Source organism: Anser anser, assembly GCF_964211835.1.
Source record: "Anser anser genome assembly, chromosome: 3".
In the NCBI taxonomy this organism is placed as follows: domain Eukaryota; kingdom Metazoa; phylum Chordata; class Aves; order Anseriformes; family Anatidae; genus Anser; species Anser anser.
In genome coordinates, this window is record NC_139722.1 from 61,502,815 (window position 1) to 61,526,917 (window position 24,103).

A 24,103-nucleotide genomic window follows, 5' to 3' on the forward strand; every position below is an offset into this window, starting at 1 on the left:
CACAAGATAGTCTTTAATGTAGGAACGAATAGGTCCTGTGTTCTCCACTGTGGTCTGTGCAGTCTGACTTTGCATTTGCAAAGGGTCTTTTTTTTCTGAACAGTTTGCAGCTTGATATTTGGTAGTGTGATTATTAACAAGACTTGAATCTTGCACAAAATGACTGGCAGATGACAGCCAAAGGTTCGATGTAAATGTTCCAGAGTGTTTAATATGCAACTACTTGCATGTTTACTGACCATATTTAATGGTCCTTAGCTTCTGCTGCTGTGGACTGTCTTTGCCATGGGTATGAGGAATAGGGGAAGAACAAGGGACATCTCACTGTTTATTGTTAAACATAAAAGCACTAAAACTGGTCCTCTGGATGTGTTTATACTTTCTCTTCCAACTCTATCTCTAGTCATAGCACCAAGAAAAAGAGGACTTGTTACACTGGAAAATATTTCCTTATTAAGAAGTGTAAACAACCCTTGCAGCTCTGGAAGGCAGTTGCTTCTCATTTCACAGTACAACTATTTGCTTGCATTCAGAGTTACATAATCAGATATGGGAGTGGTGGCTGTTTGTGTTCTCTTTCATAGCTGCGTACCTCTCTGATGCAAAAGAAGGACCCAAGTTGTGCTTAGACTGTCAGAGATTCAGCTTTTCCATTCCTTCAAGGGATGTGTAGCATGCAGGTGGTCTTTCCAGCTGTCTGCAAAACTTTAAAGCATCTGTAGCACAACAAGTTTTCCATCATTATCATTCAGGCTTTCAGTAGGATTAATTGATTTCTGAATTGTGGCTTTTCTCCAAGAAAAGCCTGTGTTTCTTCCCTAAAATAACTGAAACAGCATTCTTAGTGAAATGATAAAATATGATTCTAACCCACCCAAATATGGCAACAATCAAGCTAGAGCCAAACAGACTTTGAGTGAAAATGTGACAGAATTGAACAAGTCAGTCATCATCAGCTTCAGCACAAGGCTGCTGCCAAGACATGGAAGATTCAAAACTAACATACACAGCAGTTTCACTGAAAGAAAAAGAAAGAAAAGACAAATGTTCCATAATGGCACCAGGCACATTTTTTTTTTTTCCCTAAAGTTCCTTACAAAGCTGAGAAATTGACAACATCTTTTAAAGATGTGCTGACAGCTGGTTGGGGAAACTGGCATAGACTTCTATATTATCCACAAATATTCCTATAGGCCTTACTTACAGCCTTCCCAGTATTGCTGGAATGAAGTGCAAGGAAGAATCAGGCTCTGAATGAGATACATAGCGCTGATACAATCTGAGTTTTGTAGTGAGAGACTTGGGGCATATCCAAATCACTTTTTTTTTTTTCTTTGCTCTTCCACTTTAGGGGTCTTCAGTATGTGCAAATGTAGTAAAAACCCATTCACAGCCTATAGCAGCCCTGCAGCTATGAGAGGACAAAGGGGCTAAAGATTGCAAACATTGCCACCATGGGCAATGGGCCTGGGAGGAAAAGCAGGATCCAGATCTGTCTGTAGAGTATCTTCTGAATTGGGCGTGAAGTGCCCCTCCAATGCAGAGGCAAAGCCCTGATCTGCAAGCAGCTCAGGAAATGGCCTCTCTGCTGTTGGCTTTCATGGTCCAGTTGTGCCCGTGATGCAGGTGGGGTCCTAAAAGTGTCACACTGTGAAGGAGGAATCACTTCAGCATAACAAACGTTTGTTTGTGCATCAGTATCTTTCAGGCATTGAAGCTCAGTTACTGATTTTCAAAGAGTCCTCCCAAGACTGTAGAGTGTGGAAAGTTACTGTGCAGTTGAAATGTGAAGTGATATCCTGAATGTGTGATGTGTCAACAGCCATACAACCTGTGATAAGAACTTTGCTTGCTGAACTATTATGTCAGCCCCATTTCACGTGGTTTTCAGAAGCCGGTATGGTAACAAAATCTCCAGTCTTCTTGAATGAGGAGCATGCATACAGCTTCTGCTCTGCAGTTGGCACAATGGTGGCAGAAATTTTTCCATTTCCTCTTCAGGACAAAATCGCAGTGATCAAAGTTGAAGCATTTGAAAAGCATTTCCCCACCCCCAAATGCAGTTACTATATTTTCTAAAGGGAATATGAACCAAAAGAACGAAGTGAAATCTAGTTATAACTAAATAGCCTCCCTGTAGAACAGATGCTTCCTTTTCATAGTATTGCCCTGTGCACTTCCAGGGAGGGCATGATACAGAGAGATTATTTCCTTGAAAAAATTATAATCCTTGGAGGTCACTATCGAACAGTTTCAATTCCAGTTTTTTAAAAAGGGGGTATTATGAGACATAATGAGCAATAGTTCCTACCGGCACTAACAGCTCCGAGTGCCCCAGTTTCTGAGATTCTGGCTTGGGATCCTACACAAATCCCTGGCACACGAGGGGTGTTTTTTGGACCCTTTCTGCAATGTTTTCAAAGTACAGCTCAGCGCACGTGTGTCCAAGAGAAAATGGCCTAAATCGCAGGTCACTTCTGACAACTTAGCCAAAATCATTTTACATAGTCAAAACAAATATTTATATAAAATATTGCTTTGACATATTTCGTATATAATAAGCTTAGTTTACTGGCACATTTATTTATTTTTTTCTTTTCAAAGCCACCTTCAGAGAGATCTGAAAAACTTGTAGCATTTCAGCGATGTGAAAGCAAAGCTAAATAGAAATACAGTGGAAACTCCAGACGTCCAATTCTGAAAAACTGGTGACTGAAATAAGGTACATAGAATTCTGAAATTATTCCAGTTATAGTAATTGGATTTTAAAGATACTTTTCATTTTAGATATATGATATTTTTATTGACAGAGTCTTACTCAACAGGTTCATTGTTTCGTGCATTTCCCTTTGGTGCTTTGAAAAGAAAGCAAGTTTGTTCTTTCCATCTGTAGCCATTCCCTCAGTAGCTGTCATTTAATATGTAAAAAAAGAAGGATCGTGTTGTATTTCTGTATGCATTTGGCTATGCGTGCATCTTTTTTTTTTTCTTTCCGGAGATGTATCTTGGAGTTTGGAGAATAGTTTTGATGAAAAGGCAGCTTTTAAAGTTGAAATATCTCTCTCAAAAAGCCTTGTTTACTGTAGGCTCAATTAAAAAAAAAATCAAACAAAGGAGGGAGGAAATCTGTTGGCATTAGTTATCTATCTCTTTCCTTTTGAGAGTGTTTTTTGAAAAGCATCTCAAGGACAGCGATCCTTGTTTTAATCCAATTTCTTGGGGCTGAATACAAATGCTCCAATTGTGACAGGTCTTGGTTTAATTTCTCCCCAACCCAGGGAATTCAAATCTATTTCTCCCACTTTCAATGAGACTGCCTGAATTAGAGATGGTTACCTGTTGTTAACAACCTGGCCAGTCTCAAGAATCAGACCTTCAAGAAGTAAACAGGAGACATAGGTTTCCTTCTCATTTTTACCTGTGCTTCACTCAGCAACTGCTTAACATAGAAATAATCCTTGCAGCAGTAAATGGAGCCCAGGAATCTTCTAACCTGAAGATTGTTCAAGCAGGCTGCTGGGTTTTGTTTGTGCTCTTAAAGAATAAGACATCTGCAAGAAGAGACAGGAGGAATTAAATCCTCCACTTTCACCTAAACAAGCTTATTACTGAATAATAAGTAACTTTGCTGCCATTCAGCGAGACTTGGACCAGCTGGAGAGATGGGCAGGAAGAAACCAAATGAGGTTTAATAAGAGCAAGTGTAGAGTCCTGCACCTGGGAAGGAACAACTGGACGTATCAGTACAGGCTGGGGGACGACCTGCTGGAGAGGAGCTCTGAGGAGAAGGACCTGGGGGTCCTGGTGGACGATGGGTTGACCATGAGCCAGCAGTGTGCTCTCGTGGCCAAGAGGGCCAATGGGATCCTGGCGTGCATTAAAAGGAGTGTGGCCAGCAAGTCAAGGGAGGTGATCCTCCCCCTCTACTCTGCCCTGGTCAGGCCTCACCTGGAGTACTGTGTCCAGTTCTGGGCGCCCCGGTACAAAAAAGACAGGGATCTCCTGGAAAGAGTCCAGTGGAGGGCCACAAAGATGATATGGGGCCTGGAGCATCATCCCTATGAAGAAAGGCTGTGAGACCTCGGTCTGTTCAGCCTGGAGAAAAGAAGACTGAGGCGGGATCTCATCAATGTGTATAAATACCTGAGGTGTGGGAGACAGAGGGATTTGGCCAACCTCTTTTCAGTGGTTTGTGGGGATAGGGGGTAATGGCCACAAGATAGAGCACAGGAAGTTCTGAGCCAACATGCGAAAGAACTTCTTCATGGTGAGGGTAACGGAGCACTGGAACAGGCTGCCCAGGGAGGTTGTGGAGTCTCCTTCTCTGGAGATATTCAAGGCCCGTCTGGACACCTACCTGGGCAGCCTGCTGTAAGGGACCTGCTTTGGCAGGGGGTTTGGACCCGATGATCTTTCGAGGTCCCTTCCAACCCCTTCAGTTCTGTGATTCTGTGATTCTGTGAACAGTGAGAAGACCATTCGGCAGTGGGAAGGTTATTTTGTTCCCCTCCTATGGTACTTGAAAAGGCATCTAAATTCTAGTCTCAGACTTTCAGTGTTTTCCTCAGACTTGCAGTGTTGGAAACTTTCAGCAATAGTATATGGGAGGTACCCACTCTTAGCAGCTCTTCCTCTTATCTTTCAAGGACAAAAGTGGATCCTATTGCACTCTCTTAGAGACCATTTTTGCATGCTAATCTTTCTTCATGGTTTGGGTAGATACATCTATCCCCTTTTTGTGTTTCCTTCATGCTTGCTCAACACCTTATGTCTCTTATAAGATAGAAGATTTAAGTATTTAACAGTAGGGAGTGGTTTCTGCTCCAGAAGACAGGTGTGGTAATCACGTGTTATCACACCCTTCTTAAAACATTTATGGGTTTTATCTTTTTTTTGTTTGGTTGGTTTTGGTTTTTAATCTGTCCCTAAATTCATTTATCTACAAAGAAAACAACAACAACAAAAATCTTTGTTTCATGTGAAAGCAAAAGCCACATGGTTTCACATGACATCTCTCTGCTAAGGATTTCTTTATTAGAAGGGTTTGGATTCATTTTCGGTTCCTTAAAAGTGGTAATTTCTAAACATTTCTAAAGCCCCATGGGCGTGACTCCCCTTGCTTCAAGACTCAAGCGTCTTTTGAAGAGGTCAGATGGGGTGCACTCCTACAAAGCTCTTTATCAGGAAAACAGGGTACTTTTTTCTCCAATATTAATTCCTCAATCTATGCAAAACCACCAAAAGATGTTAAACCCAGTGCCTTCATTGCCAGTAAAGTTCCAAAATAATTCTGAAACAGTGTGTTATGAGTTCTGAGCATTTTTGTTGATCTATTTTAATTATAATGTCAATAGGGTGTGATATAACAGCCATACAAACTTTTGTGCAGCTGCACTGCTGCTTTGGAAATAATTATCTTTCCATTAATGCAAATGCTTGAAAAAGTCGTCTTATCTTGCCTCTTTCAAACAGAGACCACGTTACAGAAACTCTTTTAAAACATTCTGTACTGACTACTTGGAGGGGGTTGAAGACTTCAGAAAATGGAAAGGGGATAATTGGATACAGTGCACTTGCACTGTATTGGATAGGAGACACTGAGGAGTCCTGGGATCTGGGAATTGTATTAAATAACCTTAAATAAGCTTCATGCACTGTATTAACTAACATTATAATGGGATTTACAGAATGCATTACTTTACTACAGAGGTCTTAGCCAATTATAACCTCTCAAAGTGGAGAGTTCTAAACAGCAGGCTATCTGGAAGACAGAGAAATAGTGATACTTATTTATGAACTGCAAAGGAATGCGATAGCTACAGTGCTAACAATAAGATGAGAGCAAAATTATTCGCTGTGTTACTCATACCAATCAAGACACTTTGGATGTCTTTTGATATCTTGGAATGGACAGACAGATGCTTATAGAGCAGCTGGAGGAAGAAACAAACCTTTATGGAGCAAGTGCTTGGATCAGAGATGTATTTCTTTAGAGGGAAAATGACATATGAGACTTACTCCTGTTGATCCTCAAAAGCACAGTCCAGGCATGCCATGGAATGACCCTGGCACCCTGACCTGTGTGAGGAGGAAGGCACACAAGTTGCCCCGAGGAGGTACTCTTTAGCAGGGGGAAGTCCTGGAGGCTTCAGCTCATGTGAGCCTCCGAGCCTCCTCTCCAAGCAGTCTGTCTGGTGACATGGCCCTGGCCCTGGCCAGGTGGCACAGGTGGCCTTGCAGATGATTCTGCCCTTGCGATACCCCCGCCCTGTGCAACACCTGACTCCCCTGACTATGTTATAACATGGCTTATTGATCCCTTGATGGATAGGACTGATATATATATATATATATTTTATAACATGGCTTATTGATCCCTTGATGGATAGGACTGATATATATATATATTTTTTAAGTCCTTCTTAGCTAGCACTCAGCTATTTTACTGACCTAGTCTTTAGCTGCCTGGATTTGGTCTTACATATGTGTATGTAAGAGTGTTGTTTTATCTTCAGTGCTGTTACTCTTTAAAAGAGGAGTATTAATTGCCCGTCAGATTGTTTTTATGACCTTGTTACACAATGCAACAGACTCCTTTATTTATCTTTTATGTAGCACTGAATTATCTTCAAAATGAGCTATTTGAGGCAATGGTTACAAGATGGGCGATAAACAGATTAGAATCAAACTCCAATAGAAGAGTACATCCCCAATCATCCCCACTAAATACTGCCTTTGAAGACCAAATGGATGAAACACAGTGTTAGGCTGTAAGAAATATATTCCCTCCAAACAAACTGCTTTTTGAATGGTTTTGTTCACCTTCTTTTTGAGCATCTACTAAATGTTGCCAGAAGCAAGATTCTGAAGAAATAAAGAACATTGTTCCATTCCGGTTAGCAAATCTCTTGACCTGATGTGTCTCACCACTTGCTCAGAAATGTGCCTTGTCTGTCCTGTATGACAGGACAAAACTAAACAGAAATCTGGCGTACTGTGTCTGCCCCAGATTCCTCACACTCCCTGCGCTATAATTTTGCTTGTTACTACCGCTGATGGAGCAATGAATACTTTTCTCTGGTTTCTCTGTTAGCAAAGTTGTTTGGATCTCTGAGTGGAAATGGTGCTAGATAAACACCAGATTTAAAAAAAGAAACAGAGAGAGATGTCATTTCCAGTGCAGGTATTGTGGAAACACAGTGGAAAGTACAACAAATAATTTTCCAGCCGCAGATGTCCCTAGGGAAAAACTCTGACAATTAGTTTCTTTAAAATAGGAAATATTTTAACTATTTTCAGTAGTGTTGAACCCACGTTCAGAAAGGATGAGAGAATGTATTTAGACTTTGATATTTACTTGCCCAATTAATTTACCAAATGTATGCCACCTGAACAGACCTCTGATGGATGTACAAATGACTGAGTGCCTCACTGCACATTTGTAAAGCAGATGACTGACATATCACATCATTTCTTTGAGTCATGGAACTGATTTATATGCTCCATGCTATAGACATCGCTTTTTCAGTTGGGACCGTAAAAACCCCCACAGGCAATTGTCTGCTATTCAGTCTTTGCCATTCACTGAAATTATACATAATTTTAGCCTGTGCATTTGCAAACTGTGCTTTGCCATTTCCATTTGAAAACGCTTTTGTGTTAAACACTTTTGACTCGTCTAAATAAATATTATCCATAATAACCCTATATCAATCCATTACAAAACCATGAAAGTACGTACTGCATTTAGATTTAATCCCTGAAACAAAGCCTGTTCCCACCTCACTTGCATGCTGTGTTCACAGCTGATCCTCACAGCTGCTGAAATAAGAACGACAGAGAAATCTGAGATTGCTTTTCATCTTGGTAAAGCTATAGGATCTACAATGAAATCACATTTGAGTCACCAGTCTTTGGATAGGCACATGAACCAATTCCTAGAGTAGAGACACCTATTGGCAGATACGTAAGCCTCTGCGTATGGGTGGAGATATGTATTCAAATGTACTCAATTCCAAATTCCATCAAAAACCCATTAGCGACACATTTATATCAATAGCTAAAAGAGCTTTAGTGCAGTCAGCTAGAAAGAACTATTTAGGAAATAGCTGTAAGCTATGCTGGTGAAAATGAGTTTTCCATTTGAGACTGTCATCTTGCAGTATTAAGCTACAACTTTGACTTGTGATGATCCAGAAAACATAAGCTTTGTGCAGCCAGGAGGTGCTGAATGGAGAGAAGTATAAAATACCATCATTACTGTTCTAATTGCTCACCTTGAACCACTCACTTCTCTAAAGCCCTCTTTCATTTTCAGGCAGTACTATAATACATTTTCTGGAGCAGAATAGGATGGGTGGGTTTACTTGTATATGAAAAAAAGTAAAACAGAAGCTATAGAGGTCCAGTGGCTATGGATTCTCAAGTTAAATTACAAAAATCCAATAAATGGAGGACTGTATTGCTTAGCGAACGTGTAGAGGGGCTGCTTTGCTCTGTGTGGGTGCTACCTGCTGAGCTACACTGAGCTGAGGTCTTCAACAAGCTGCTCACAAGAGGCACCCAGGGCTGCCTTCTGGAATAATCGCAATTAATTTAAGATCCTGCAATGTGTACCGAGTAGTTCTAATTATTCCATCAAAGTGCATTATGGTGCTTCTGTCTTTATCAAGTGTAATCTGCCATCAGGTTGTTAATTTGCCCAGGTTTATTTGAGCCTCTCACAGTCTTCTCCAGATTTCAGTTCCCTGAACAATTCTGTTATATGAACTCTTTTAAACTTGCTTTTCCTTTCAGATAATATTTTGTTCCAGCACTTTTCACATATATTCATTCCAGGATTAATTGTCCCCTACTGAACCTTCAGGATTTTCATGTCCTCTTTTGCATGTGCATATTTTTGTGTATTAACTAGTGCTTATTGGGGTATAAATTACAAGGTGCCTCATCGCCAACACAGATCATTAAAAATAGAAAGACTTTTTTCCAAAATGTGTGAGAAAATCATCTTCCCCTTAAAAGTCCAGTCAGGTCTGTTCCCACACTCTTTCTTTATGTGAGTTAGTCAGCTATTTCCTTTTCTCTTCTCCATACTTTCTAATCCATAGAAGACATTCATTTTTACGATGTCCCATTCTACAATATATTTCACCTGAAATGTATTCTTACCCCATTTCATATGCAGGTTTCTGAAAGATGTTTGTTATTTATACGGGAGTATCATACGTAGAACTATCTCAAATAATTGCCCAAACTTTGTCTTGCGTACATTTTTTTAGCATTCTTCATGTCTGAATCAAGATTTGAAATATGGTAAAGTGCTGAAATGTGACTGAAATCAAGACCTCTCCAATCTACAGGTCCTTCAAGTGGTTTCTAGCAGTAGAATAGATGCCTACTGTCGATTTAATAGTGTGATCCAGAATTGTCTTTGAGAGCAATTATTTTCCAGTAAGTTACAGAGAACTTGTCCAAAAAGGTAGCAGCATCGAATTCCCTGCAACCCTAAGAAACGCTTTCCTGATGCTCCTTCACTAAAGACACTAGGCATGGATTTGCCCAGGAGGGTAGCTCCCTCAGCAACCTCCATCTCCTTTCCACTCATGTTCCCATCACAGTGCCACTGCCAGCCCCACAGCAGCAGCAAGAGGGTGAAGAGACCAAAACCATTTGGGGGTTTTGCCCATCAGACCCACCATACCATGCCTGATGTGGGGACAGATGGCTCCTCGGACTGGAGGGGCTCAGTGCCCTGTTCAGCATCCCCAAGTCCCCCGTCACGCAGTTGTGGCTGTGCTGGACACACATACATGCTCCCAGCCATATAAAGTCACATTGCTTAAATGGAATAAACGCATTAGTCTGTTCTTTCCCTTCTCTCATCCTTTAGCCAGGGGCAGCACAGAGTTTTTGTTTAGGTTTGGAGAGAAAAGATAGCTCTTAACATTCAGGGCTTTGGTCTACAAGATAGAGATGTGTCCGTGATGCTTCAGGACAAATGCCAGCTGATAGATAGGGCAGCAGGAGCCTTTTTTGAGAAAGCTGAAAGAACAGAACTAGCCTTGAACCTAGCTGTTGGCTCTATCTGGGGAAAAAAATATTTTGAGCTTGCTAGTAAGGTCTGCTATCTTTTGTTTATTTAGAGGAAGGTCTGAAACAAGGGCATGACAATACAGTGTAAGCAGCATATTCATATCTACATATCATGCAGAATACGAAGGATTTTTATTATTATTTTTTAACTCAGATTGGTAAATCTTCACTTGAGAGATTTAACTCAAACCCAGTTTTCACCATGTTCACTTTGAGTTTAGCAGAAAGTTAAGCAGGTCTAAAAAGCCTGCTCTTTCCAAACCTGCTTGTTTACACAGGGGTATTCATTACTCTGTGCTGCAATTTATTTTGAAATGAAATTTACCCTCCTCATCGAGATGGTGAGTTTTATACAATCTGAAGTATGTAGATACACATGCAAAAGCGAGGGATGGCTATTGTAAATCATTACCCTGGCAGTGCTCCAAAGCCCTCAGGGCTTCAGCTGTTACACTGATAGAACAGATAGAAGCTTTACATAGAATTAATCCAAGTCAGTCACAAAAACAATAATATACCTATGTAAGTCTTGTGAAAATTAGCATTGCTTTCTGGAAATGCTTGAAAATTATCTAGTATACAGATGTACAGAAATAATACATGATCATACAAATAACAGAGGGGACTTAGAAGAAGTCATTTATAAACTCCAGCTGACACATGCCTCAATAGAAAAGCCTGGGGAGGTGGAAATGGAAGCATATCATAAAAAAAAAAAAAAAAACCCTCATTATTTAAAATACTTTATGTTTCAATATAGCCTTATTTATGTTGTCAATTTTTAAAGACTCTATGACATCATTAGCATCACAGTAAATGTGATTTAGAGATCTTTCCTTTTTTTTTTTTTTTTTTAATAAGAATAGAAATACAGACACATTTTCCCTTGGGTGGTATGGTTTAATCGGGTTATTTTTTATAAGGCTTTTTTCAAACTGATCAGAATAGTCTGAGACATGTCAGAGAAATCTTGTTGCGTTAAATAAGCCTTTAATAATATTTCACAGCTGATTACTTTGTGAATTAATTTGCCCTTGAGCAGAAGGAAATGGTCAGTGGGACCCTTGTGTTTGGGCATAGTACAAAGGAGCTGTAATCACTGTATCAGTACCTGGCGAGAGTACTGGAAAACAGAAGGATGAGTAATGGAGAAAAAGAGACAGGAATTACACAGCAAATGTAACTGGTGTATCCCACACTACCTGCTGGTTTAAGAGGCCTCTTTCTCTCCTCCTTGAAATGCAGACCGTCTCTGCTCAAGTTCATTGGCTTAAAGTGAAGGGAGTTATCACACAATTATGCAGTTTTTGCCATTTGTAACCCCTGAACAGATTCTCACCCAGCAGCTCTCTTTAAACCTGGAAAAGGTCAGGCCCTAGCTCCTTCAGACTTTATTATTAAAAGCTTCCTGTGTGGTTTTACTGTAGAGAAAGAGGCAGTGACCTTACATTTAATCTCATCAAAGACTCCGTGCCGTAACTTACTTAAAAGACTCCTTATGCAGGGTAGCTTTAGCCAAGGAGTCTTTCGCCAGACGATGTTATTTTTAAAGCAGCGTGCAGAATATCCCTTTGCTGCAGACTCCAACTGCTGACTAAGCAGCCTCTCCACTGCCTGGAGTAACAAGAACCGAGAGGTCTGAGGGGATCTGTGCTCAGCCAAATCTATCCCATATGCATGCAAAACCCGGTTGAAATCAGTCATGAGGCCGTACTGCTGTATAGGAGTACGTGTGATTTATGGCAAGGCAAAGGATTTGCAGAATCCTCCCTCTTTGGTGGTTTCATTTTTTAATGCTTCAGCCTGAACAAAGATAATTTTCTCTTAATGAAACAAAATAGAGTAATTAGCTCCTCAGCTTGTGCATATGTTTCCCCAAAACGCTTTTGCTGAGTTTCTGAAGTGCACAGGACTTCCACTTTTAACCACTGTTAGAAGTTCTCTGTTTAAAAATGCAGCAGACATATCATGAAAAAAATGTTTCTGCTGTGAGCTCTGCGCTCACGCTCTGATAAATGCCTTGTCACATTTGCTCTGCTTTGTACTTGGAAAGATTCGTATTTGTTTGCTTTTATGTTTGTACACCTCTCTGGATTTTGTGCGTGGTCTCTGGGCAGGGATGAGTCCGCCAGGGATGACGGCTTCTGAGCACGATGTGCTGTTCTGCATTTGGCTTTTCTCCACAAGGGTTAGGTGGAGCTGGATGATGGATGAAAGGTTCAAACTCTGTCTCGGAAAAGCCACTTCTCGGCCTTTTCCACTGAAAAGAGTCACTGCATCATTCACTTCTGGTTCAGGAAAACTCCCTAAGCCAAGTTACTGTTCCTAAAGAGGAAGTGTCCCTGGAAGTGTGCAAGGCCAGGCTGGATGGGGCTTTGGGCAACCTGGTCTGGTGGGAGGTGTCCCTGGCCATGGCAGGGGGTTGGAAGTAGATGGTCTTTAAGGTCCCTTCCAACCCAAACCATTCTGTGATTCTATGAAGGATGGGGGCAAAAAAGTGTTGCCTTGTACTTGCAGCACAGAACGGAAGGTCCTGGTTCCTTTCGTTACCTTGGAAAGATAACTTCACCTCTCCACGCCTCAGTTTATGAAAAGTAGGAAAATGCTACTTAGTGTTATTACCAATTAGTTTGAACACTGTGAGGCTAAACCGAGGCACTTCAGCCTTGCACAGCCCCGCTGTTGGTGGTGTGAAATACACAAAGTAAGCAGGTGGGAAGGGAAGCCTGGCTCACCTTGCTGCTTGGCTGGCTCTCCCAGGAGCAGGACTCGGCCTCCTGTGGAGTGATGCCTTGCTGGAAGGAGTGGTCGCCCAGGCAGGTCTGGCACAGGGGAGCCTCCAGCTCCAAGTCCCCCGCAGGTAAGTGCATCACAGTGGACCCCGGGTATTTGAGGCTGGCGTTTGGGTGCTTTTCCACACTAACCATCGGGCTCTTAATCCACCTCCGTACCTGTTGACACAGAAAGAGATCATGGACTCCCTTTGCCTGTTTTATGGCAAAAGCTGGGATAGAGCAGCGGGGTTTCTAATGTGGATAAAGGCACAGATTGGGGAAAATAATCAGATATAATTGTAGGATCAGATGCCATATAGGTTATGGTGTGTCAGCACCACAGGGCTCTTTTGGGCTGAGAATCATTTGCTGCTTTGTGCAAGTCTTTCATCAGTTTATCTACAATAACGACTTTTCAGGCTTTATAAAGATATTAAAATATATGATAGACTGCTGAGAAGAGGAAAACAACTACCTGAAGCAAGTACTCCCAGCCTAGACAGCTCAATTTTCCTTCTTGAGAGAAAGCAGCCTGTTTTTGCAGGTATGAAATAGTAATCGCATAAATTGTCTGCAGTCCCTTTCCAACAGAAGTATCTTTTGTTCATATCTGACCTCGCGTACCATCTCAGCCTTTTCTGTGCCTCCTGCTGCTACATTTGAGGGTCCGTTTCTGCCAATGACCTGCCCTGGATTTTGGCCCTGACCCCTCTAAGCTGCCTCCCCCTGTGTCTCCTTTTCCTGATCTCCCTGTGCAGGACGTGGTGCGCTGCAGCAGGAAGCACCTGATTCACAGGTGCAGCACACTGTGCTCTCAGGGCTTAGTGTGAGCCCTGTGCACAGTTTGCTCTTCCTTTCACTTCTCTGACTGTCTCTTTTACGGCACGTGAATTGAACGTGCTGCGGTTTCTAAGTGAGGAGCCAGAGGCTTTCCTGAGCTGTTTTTCCAACCCATTTTGTGCAAAGGAAGCAGAGACAGCAGCGTGGTCTGTGTTACGTTTGCACCCAATCTGTTCAAAACACAGTTGACAAACATACATTTATCTCCGTTCCCATTTACTCTGCCTTTTGGGTGCAGACAGTAGGAGAGTATGAGGACACGTGCTATCAGGACTGACTGCTGGACCAGCTCCTATTTGCCCTGTGAGCTGAAACCTCCGTAGGTGGAAGGGAGCGGGGCAGCGCTGTCCTGCCTCACCCTCTGCTCACTCAGCTTCCACCAAGGGGAAGCCAGGAAGAGCATTTGGCCTCATGCTGCATTAGGGGATGATGTTTGCCATAAGATGATGCTTTACATCAGGAAAATAAACTTTTTTTATGTTGCATTAGTCATAAGCGTGATGCCAAGTGTTTGGTTAGCAGTGGGAGTCTCTGCCGCAGCAACTGGTTACCACGATGGCTTGTGGCAAACAAACAGAGCGAAACGTGTCTGACCAGCCTCCTTCTGGTGACTCCTCGCTGAGTGATACACCCGCGATTGCCCTGCTTTGCTGACCCGCCGGAAATCTCAAGGTTAGGAACATTTTTTCTTTCCTCTCTATGGAAACCAAGCAAACAGATGTCCGTCTGTGGGTAAACGTGCCAATTCCCGCTGCATTCTCCGTCTGCAGTTTCTGGTGATGCCACTTGGTGTGGACCGTGTCAGCCCCTAGTTCTGTGCTCTGGAGCACCCTTACAAACCCAGCACCCCATTTGCCCATTACAACTTCTGGATGCAGTAGAAAGCAGGTGCAATGTCTGCATGCTTTGGTAACAGTTTTTTTCAGAATTAAAACCCGAGTGCCTAAAGTTTTGTAGAATCATTTTTCCAGGACGTTAAAACCAAAATATATTTTTTTATTGAACTTCTCTGCTTTCATAATTCCTAAACTCCCTAACAGTGCTGAGAGATTTTTTGCTCACCGTTTTCCTTATGCAGACTTTTCTGACTTCAGGTTGGTCGGTTGAAGTTGCAGGAGGGAAGAATTATTTTTTTCAGATTTCGTTTCAATAAACATATTTCGAAACTGTTCTTTTGACTCTAGCATGTTTTAAACACATTTATTTTGCCAAACATAATTGTTTCTATGGTTGTTAAGCACATCATTAATTATGTTACTTTCTCCAAGTAAATTCATAGTTATGTGTCTCGATCAAATTCCAGAACATGGTATGTTGAAAAGAATAATTATGTTCCTGGACAAAAAAAAACCAGCAACGACCACCAACCAACAAGCCTAAAACCAAAAAGCAACCAAACCTACCAACCATACAAACAAAACAAAACAAACAACAACAACAACAACAAAACCCACATGCTTGATTTTCCAGGGGAGTTTTATTATGGGAAACATACAGTACTTCAAATATCATTTCAAGAGGAGTAAACTGTTCATTTTGACCTTTTCTTTTGTTATTCTGGTGATGTTAAGTATTTTCTGACCTGTTTCTGCCTTTCTTCCTTGATATCCTGCATCTTCAGTCAGATATTTATGGGCGAGCCAGCAAGCATGCATAAAAGAACCAAATAGGCAGCATTGAGGGGGCTGTATCGCAACAAGGTGCAGGTTCAGTTTTGCTCAAAATTTAAGGGACATATCCCAGTCTTTTGTTCAAGACTGCTTGATTATATAGCATCAGCCCAGGAAGGAACTCAAATGAAAATCTGGGTTTGAGATTCCATTGAGCCAATGATGTTCAGCTTTGTGATTTCAAATTCAGGACATTTGCAGTGACACAGTTAATCATAATTTATGTCACAGATTCATCTGTTTCCATTTACAAATCTCTAGTGTGCCTAGGTATTGGGGAGCATTCAAACTGTGACCTGGGTACCATCTCAACCATAATGAGAAATGAAAAAGAAATATAATTACATATACTGCTCTGATCTTATTGCTCTGTTCAGTACAACAGGGTTTCAGGGAAGCTAAGGTGAAAAAATTTCTGCAGGAGCTAGCTTAGAGACTTAACAGAGTAGCAGGATTTTTTAAATTTTTTTTTGGTAGCTGGAAGTAGTTCAAATAAGTTAGCCCCTCCAAAGTTCAAATGGACCCACAGAGATGAGAGTTAAAACAATTCTACTTCTCCTCTGTTGAACAGGGTGAAGTGCATGTTCACAGACATTCAGCCGCGTTTGCTCAGTTTGTGGTGTTGCGTTGACTCGGCAAAATTCAGCAAAGCCTCAAATGTGGGCTCCGCACCCGCCGACTGGGGTGCAGGCTGAGGCTGAGCCAGTGCTGCTACTTCAGTGAGTGCCAAATGCTGTGGCGAGAGTGCTTGTGCTTGTTATTTTTAGATGTTGTCTACATGGATGTGTTAATGTCCACTGACCTAAATATGAAGTAGTTAAGCATGCAGCAAAGTGTCGTGTAGACAGCTTGCTCCAGCATTAAAACAGACTTAATTCATCCTGTAGCCATTTGCTTCATTTATCTAGCTTAAAATTTCTGTGCTGATTGTGAATTAAAATGTCCATGAGGACCTTAATGACATTGAACTAATCTTCTGTAATTTTACATCTTTGGCTAATTCAGACTAATGTCCCTTAGTGTCCCTCTGCAGATAAACCCTACATTTGCCTTTTAAATTTCACAGATAATGCAGAGTAAAGTGAACAGAAGAGAATGATAATTGTTACCAGTGCTCAGAGTGGAAAACCGTATGCTTCGCCACTGACTTTTGATGTTTATGGCCATCCAAAAGCATTGAAAACGTTGATCTGAAACTGCAAGTATGATTTGGCACCACCTCCATAGCAGCTGGGCCAAGAACAGACTTCTGAAGAAAAACAACTTCCCTGGGTTTTAGCTCTGCAGGTCTCAGGTTTCTATTGAGGTTTGTAGATTATATGTTACTTCTCAGAGTGACTCATTTACGTTTATTGAAATGTTATGCGTGCATGTTAGTCATTGAATTGTAAGTATACACTATAGGTTTTTGTCTAGCTTTAACCTTAATAGACTTCAAAGATTTTTACATATTTAATATTTACATTTACACTAGCACTAGACAAGCACCTTAGATCTATTGCTCTCTGTTTGACTTGGGCTATCTTAAATGTCACCGAAGATTTCCAAGTGCAATGCTTCATTCCTTTGAACTCACTTCCACTTAAAAATCTCCAACACTGAATTGCACAAAAAGAAGAACAATTTTGAAGAATTTTCTCACAGTTGCTTCCCCAAATAACAAAGACAGAAAGATTAACAAGGAGCAGATGATAGCTCATTATTTAGGGAACTGTAAGATGTGCAGATACTGCAGTGCTAGTGCATCATTCTTCGCAGTAATGTAAGGTATATTTGATTATTCAAATATATTTTTATTCTTAACATGATATCCAACTACCAGTAAATAAACTATAGCCTGCTCCCAGCTACAGGAAGCAATTCTGTTCCAAACTCCTTCTGAAGATTTATGTACTTTCATTTCAAAACAAGGCTCTTTAAACCCTCCAGGCAATGCTCTCCACCGTTACAGGGTATAAGCAGCTGACTCAAAGAGTGGCTGAAGTAATCAGGATAGAGCTGAGCAGTTCAGAAAAGTGCACCAGTTCCTCTTGTCCCATCTTGACTGTAGGTTCATTACGCCTTTTTCTCATCAAGAACTCACATCCGTTAGAAATTACTTCTGCTACATGCCCATTGTGGAGCACCCAACAGCTTCTGATTAAGCTATAATTGCGCTTATGAGATTTGCTGTTCCCAAACTAATCCTTTGAAGGTGCAACCTCCTAGGCCCATGCAGATGGTCTTGAGTCTGCTTTGCTGGTGGTGTGAGCTGAGCAGCTGCCAGTGATCTGCACATCAGCATCCCGTCATGCTCAGGGATACTGTCCCTTGCTGCTTGCTGAGGCTGAGCAAGAGACCATCCGTACCCATCCATGCAGACAGGGTTGAGATTTGTCAAATATTGCCTTAGTGCTATTACCTAGAAGTTGATTCCAAATGTTTCAGTGAACCCTTGTCATGTCTTCTTTGGAGAGAATAAAATTCAAAGCAAAAAAATGTAGCTCAACAAAATTAACTGAAGAGTAATCAGCTTTAATACATCTACTAACATTTATAATTTTTGAAAAGAGAGTTTTGAAGATCTTAATACAACTCATTTAAACTTTTCAAAGCACAGAATTTTCACATTTTCAAGTCAAATGGCTTTTCTTTTTCTTTTTCTTTTTTTTTTGGGGGGGAGGGAGGGTGGGCATAACTATGGTATATTTAAATTAAGGGAGAATAAAGAGATTTAGACAGATGGCTTGCTCTGAAATGATCAGAACAAAAATTTTTGGCTGAGTAAAATCAACTTTTTCTTGAGAGCTTCAATTTGTTTAGATATTTCTGATTTTGACTTTTTCATCTAAATTTGCTGTGGGAATTAAATGCATGTGAAATGGTAAATTTACTTCTCACCGTAGTTTTCTGTTTGTTTGTTTGGGATAGAACAATTTGTTTGGAACAAATGCAGTTAGCTTCATAGTCACAGACCTTCATGGTTAAGAGTAAACTTAAGTATACCTCTTCACCCTGTCACTTTTTTTGTTGTTGTTTTTTACTTCTGCTTTTACTGGAACATCAAAGACCTTCGAAGTTAACCAAAGCTGTTCAGTATTTCTTATCTTTCTTGCAGTGACTGTAAACTGTAAACAAAATTGATGACATTTTGCCTATTCTTTCAAGAGAAGTGAGTTCATAAGTATTGCACACCCTTCTGGGATGTAGTTATTTGCCACTAATCCTAAACTAAATTAAAATGTGACTGTTCTTGTCATAAACAAGAGAATAGCCTTAAATACCCCTTTTCCAATCATGGATTGTAATATCAATGTTAAAGTGTATATATATATATATATACACACACATATATATATATATTAAAAGTCTCTTTATTTTCTGAATCTTGTTTGCTCTAGTTTCTTTGTTTGCTTTACTTGCTAAAACCATGATATCCAACAGTGATAATCTCTCAGACTAGAAATTGCCAGATGTGATTAAATGAGATTTGCCAAGTTCCAAATTTTTTTCCACTCATTGCTTTTCCTCTTATGCAATAACAAACAGATACGGCTTTTAATTTCATGTGGCTCAGTTGTCAATGGCATCAGTCAACTCAGCATAATTTGTACTTTAATCAGGTATTCATAAGTCAGTCCCAATCACTGTAATAATGAGCAATATTTTTCATGAAAGAAACACCAGCATGCTCTCTGGGGGCTGCTACTGATGCAAGTGTGGCTTTAGCTGGAGTGAAGCAGGTGCTGATGGCACCTGTGGCCGTTCTTTGGCATTCTCCTTGGGCTTGGGGGCACTGGAAAGCCTGGTACTTCTCAGGACACCTGCGGGCTGGTTCGCTGACTTCACAGCTGTGGGCTGGAGTCTCAGGCATGCTGCAAAGATTGGAAAAGAAAAGACCTTGTGCAGAGACCTATCGTCTTGCAGAATTAGGCCCTTTGTGAATGTAAGAGTCACTTTATTTCACTAAATTGCAGTGCCTGGTGCAGACTTCTGATTTTAGTAGGATTTAGTAAGATGATGTGAAGATACATATTCTAAGCAGTAAATGTTGATATGAATGAAGGAGGGAATACGTTCATAGACAAATTTAATAGGCCATTAAAATAACTAAAATAGCAAGCATTCGCTGAAGACCGAGGGTAAACAATTCTGGAATGGGTTAAGGGAGACTGTTGAAATCTGCTTGGTGGTCCAGTATTATCAGCCAGTTCTCAGTGAAACTTCACACCCATCAGCACATCAAGTATCATATTTAATCTGACTGCCTGTGCAACCATATGCTCTGTACAGCAGCATTTTCTTCATCTGAAACTTTGGAGAGGCTTTCTTCCCATTTTTGTGTGGGATTGGAATAAAGCACTCAGTATGTGTTTGAACTCTTCTGTATTTAAATTTCAATTTTTCATAAATGTCCCTGTTTGCATCATTTTGTAAGTTTTTATGGCTCTCAGTCAGCTACTATTTACTCTACGTGTTGCATTGCAAAGTGTCTGGGTATCCATTTCCCTACCAGACAGTATCGGATGTCTTAGCTGTGATCTAGGTCTGTGCGTGTGTTTGTTCTAGTTTTGCCTCCAAGTGATATCAAATGTACTTTTCTCCTTCTCTGATTGCAGTTCATCCGATCCCTTCTTTCCTTTTCCCGCATTATCTAATTGCACCTCGGACCAGGATTTGAATTTTCATCCATTATGTAAACTGTAGGTGGACACAGAGCTCTTGGAATCATCTCCCCCGAGCCTTGGGGGCAACCGTCAGGAAACCTATTTAAATTACAATTAGGGAGTTTATGGAATGAAAAGCTCCATTGTTCAAACTGTATACAGTCATCCACTTAAATGGAAAGTGGTAAAAGAGAGGCAGGCTGATTAATGCTCAGCCTGAGATATATCATTACTCTCTAGTTGGCTTCGACATTTAATTTGTCATGTCCCATGGGAAATGCAGCACAGCAAAAGAAGTAGTTTGTCAAATCACCTCAAGCTATTTCTTTCCCTCTGGAGCCCTGAAACACATCACTTTGTTGATTAATAATCACATTTTATTTTATAAAGGAAAGTGAAGGGCAACTCTCTGCTTAGTCATCATTTGCCACTCTCTGCAAGTGGAAAAGCTGCTTGCTAAAAGCAGGCTGAGGCCAAATAGCAGAGCACATTGCTTCCACTCAGGCCTAGATGAACGTGGCTGGATTTATGGAGAGTTCAGCTCTTCAAGCATGCCAGGAGAAAGGTTGCCTGTATTTCAGGGAAATTCTGGGAAGGAAGAACAGTCACAGTTCAGGGTGGTGGGTGCAGGGAATGACCATGTTGTTTACAGGAGCCTCGGTCAAAGGCACAGGGTGTTGCAAGACAAGGCAGTATAATTTTGGCTGGGACATGACTCCTGTGAGCCCTTGGGAAAGCAGTCCCGGTTCCCTGGGGTTTGATTTCTCCTCCTACCCTTCACTTCCTTTGCTGTTTCATCGTAAACTCTTTAAGACCTCTTTGTGGAGAGCCTCCACGTTTGTGGCCACCTGTAGGTATGACTTAATAGATACCATGAAGAAAAGCACATGACAGTGTATGTGATGATCTTAAGTGGATGCTGTTCGTGATCCTCCTGCTATCCCAGCAACTACTTTTGCCATAAAGGCTGGATTAGAGGATTGACTTATTTTAGTTCTCTTTCTTTAATGTGTCAGGTGTAATAAGCTTGTACAGTCTCCATTTGCATCTGGCTACCCGGATTTAACCAATTGCCATACAGCCACTGGGCAAGCTGGTTTGGTGTAAATGTCCATAACTCCACCAAGCTCAGTGACCTTCAGATCATGTCTGCAGGTTTTCTCCCATGGAAACCAGCACACAGGGAGGAGGACACAGTTCTCACCGCATGACATGGACTGTGACATCTACCTGGGTCTGAGGGCAGGGAAGTATTTGGGGGTCCCCCAGACCAAGTACACATCCCTGGTACATGCTGAGGGTTTGACCTGCCCTGTGTCACATCTCTGCTCAGGTTCATCACGTTATGACAAATATCTCAGGGCTTTTGTCATGGTTCTTAACCAGCACTTCATTGCTATTTACACACACTCTCACTTTCCCACACCAAAGCATTTCACTTGCCATAACAGCATCTGGCAGAAATCAAATTTATCTCAGAGGAAGCATAGTAAATGTTTCTATATTTGTTGTTGTCAACAGTTGCAGTGTTAACACTTGAAGTAAATAAGGCAGATTTTTATGATCTTAAGCGTGAATGACATGTCTCCAGGCAGCAAGTCAGCGAAGGCGAGATTCTTAAAAAATATGTCAGCATGTGACTGCAGTCAGGCACCAATACCAAAAGATGCTGAGTACCAGTATGGCTTGGGGAATTTGAGCTCCTCTAAGCATGTGTTTAAGTATTCCTGCTGAATACGTTGCATACACGTAAGTCAAGGCACAAAGAGTAGCAGAAAGCTAAGGCACACCATTAATACCAGTAACAAGGTTTCATGAGCACACAGAAAACTGCCTGGCTGATTTTCCTGTTCCACTCAATGGGAAAGTTCTTGTGAGCTCAAATGATGCAGGAGAAAGTCTGTCATGCTCATATTTCACGTTGATTGCTAAATTGACTTTTGCTCTGTCCTTTTATTAAATGGCTGATCTGTTTGAAAAGTGGCACAAAAAAATCTAAACAACTGAACAGGCATCACTTAGGATTTTCCGCTCTTCCTTCCTCCCATGTTGTCCTTGATAACAATTGTTAGTCTCATGGGATTCTTTTCTTTGTGAATAAATAAATAACCGATGTGTTGGAATCAGGTAAGAGTTCTTGGATCAATTGTAAGCGCTGATGGCACTTGTTTCTACAGGACATGACACAATAGATTCATTGTCCACACTGATATATAAACACACTCTCTCTGCACATTATGTCAAAGAGGAAAACAAAACAAAATGAGGTTTATTGTGTATGTGCAAATCTAATCATTCCAGGCTACCAAGCTAAAAATGCTTTTCATCTAGATCAAATAATAACAAATGAACAATACAGCCCCAAATCCAATCCAAATCATGCGAGGTTTCTTGCTTGTACCTTCGCTTCTCTATTTTATGTGAGCAAAGCTAATTTCAGTAGACCTAGGCAACGTTTATTTTAACTCCTGCCCTGATAAACACCACATCCCATGTCTATCAGTCAAAGTCTCAAAGCTGTCTGCAAGCTCCTGTGATTTTCTCAGACAGATATAGGAGCCAGGGGATGCAAGTTTGGAGGTGGATGGGCTGCAATGGTAGATTCTTCAAAAAAAGGCCAAGCAAAACAAAGATTTCTCACTGTACTTTTTCTCTCTTAAATATATTATTCTAGTTTTCTCATGCAGTAACTATTTGCATCCTTCAGTAGTCTGGGCTGAAATATCACAGCACTGTAAAGCTTAGTAGCAGTATAAGAGTAATGGCTGCAGTGGCAGAACACAATGGATGGCTGGATTCAGTACCAAATACTATTCAGTAGTCATCTTTAGCTATTCAGTCAAAGGCATCATGCTGTTCAGAGCTGTGAAGCACATTCTGTATGGCCTTAATTTAATAGCTTTCTTATTTGTAAATTGAGCCTGATACCGCACTTCGCTTAACTCTTTTTGATTTGGCAGATGGTGATCCTCATAATGTGTTATATAATATTGTATATTATTAACCATCCTAATTTTTTATAGATTTTAAAGGCAGCTGGGTCCATTAGATGAGCTGATTTAGGACGCCCAGTCTTTCTGGCCCTGAAATACTGACATACCAAAGTATTCACAGAGCTGTGAGAAGAACCGTGTAACTCAGCAAGCTGCAATATTCCAGGAGTGACTCCAGCTGGGAAATAACTGTATGACTGATGACAGGTTAGCTCCTTTGCAAGGCAAGGCTGGACTGGGACTTGGCAGCAGGGACCTCAACAGGTCATGCAGGTTCACCTGCCGTGTGCGCACAAGCCCTATGGAGTGGCAGTGCCATGGGGGCGGGTGGCTCAGCACTGCTTCGGAAGCCCACCTGAGTGCTCAGGAGCTCTGGGGTGGCCCTTTCATCTGGCGGACCCATGTGTAACACAGACAAGAGAAATGTTTGTGTTCTTCCTTTCCTGTGTCAAAGGGGATGTGTTTGCTCAAAGGCCCGTATGCCAGGAAGATAGCCGCTATTTCTCTTCCAAGCTTTTTCTAGTGGCCAATTTGCCCCTGATGTTGAGTTGCTGAGAATGCTGTCTGAGGAGAAACAGAAAGTCCTGATTGATCAAATTAGTCTTTTTTAAATGGCATCCCAACTTAGATGCAGTGCATAGCAGTGTGCGAGGCACCAATACATTTAAATCAAGATTCTAAATATCATTTTATTCTGAGATGTACAAGAACTGGCTTAAACCACCATCTTCAGTGGGGATTTAAATTAACATGTGGTAGACTAGGAGAAGAAGATTTTAAAATGCAAGGGTTTTGACAAATTTGTCCAGTGCCAAATGTGATCAGTTCCTTTAAGATCTTTCATTGGTTTATCGTCTTATTTTTTCCCAGCAAGATTGCTAAAAATGAACTTAAGGGGAGTGGCACCATTTGATACATACCCTGTCACTGTAGGAAAACACATGGCTCTGAATAACTTGAAAAGAAAACATACATCTTCCTGTAGCAACTGCACAGAGTGAAAGCAAAACTCCTCAATATAAGAGACTCTTATGAGGATAACATTTGTTGGTTAATGATTAAAAACTTTCTGTGCACGATATACTTTT

General features: G+C 41.1%; 1 protein-coding gene across 1 annotated transcript in view; it reads right to left on the reverse strand.

Annotated features, from left to right (window-relative positions):
• Positions 1-24,103, reverse strand: part of LOC310896723 (uncharacterized protein) — a 58,091-nt gene that overhangs the window by 12,044 nt on the left and 21,944 nt on the right. The window contains exon 4 of the mRNA XM_083829349.1: positions 12,828-13,043. Coding sequence (XP_083685475.1) covers positions 12,828-13,043 — 216 coding nt within the window. The remainder of the gene's footprint in view (positions 1-12,827; positions 13,044-24,103) is intronic.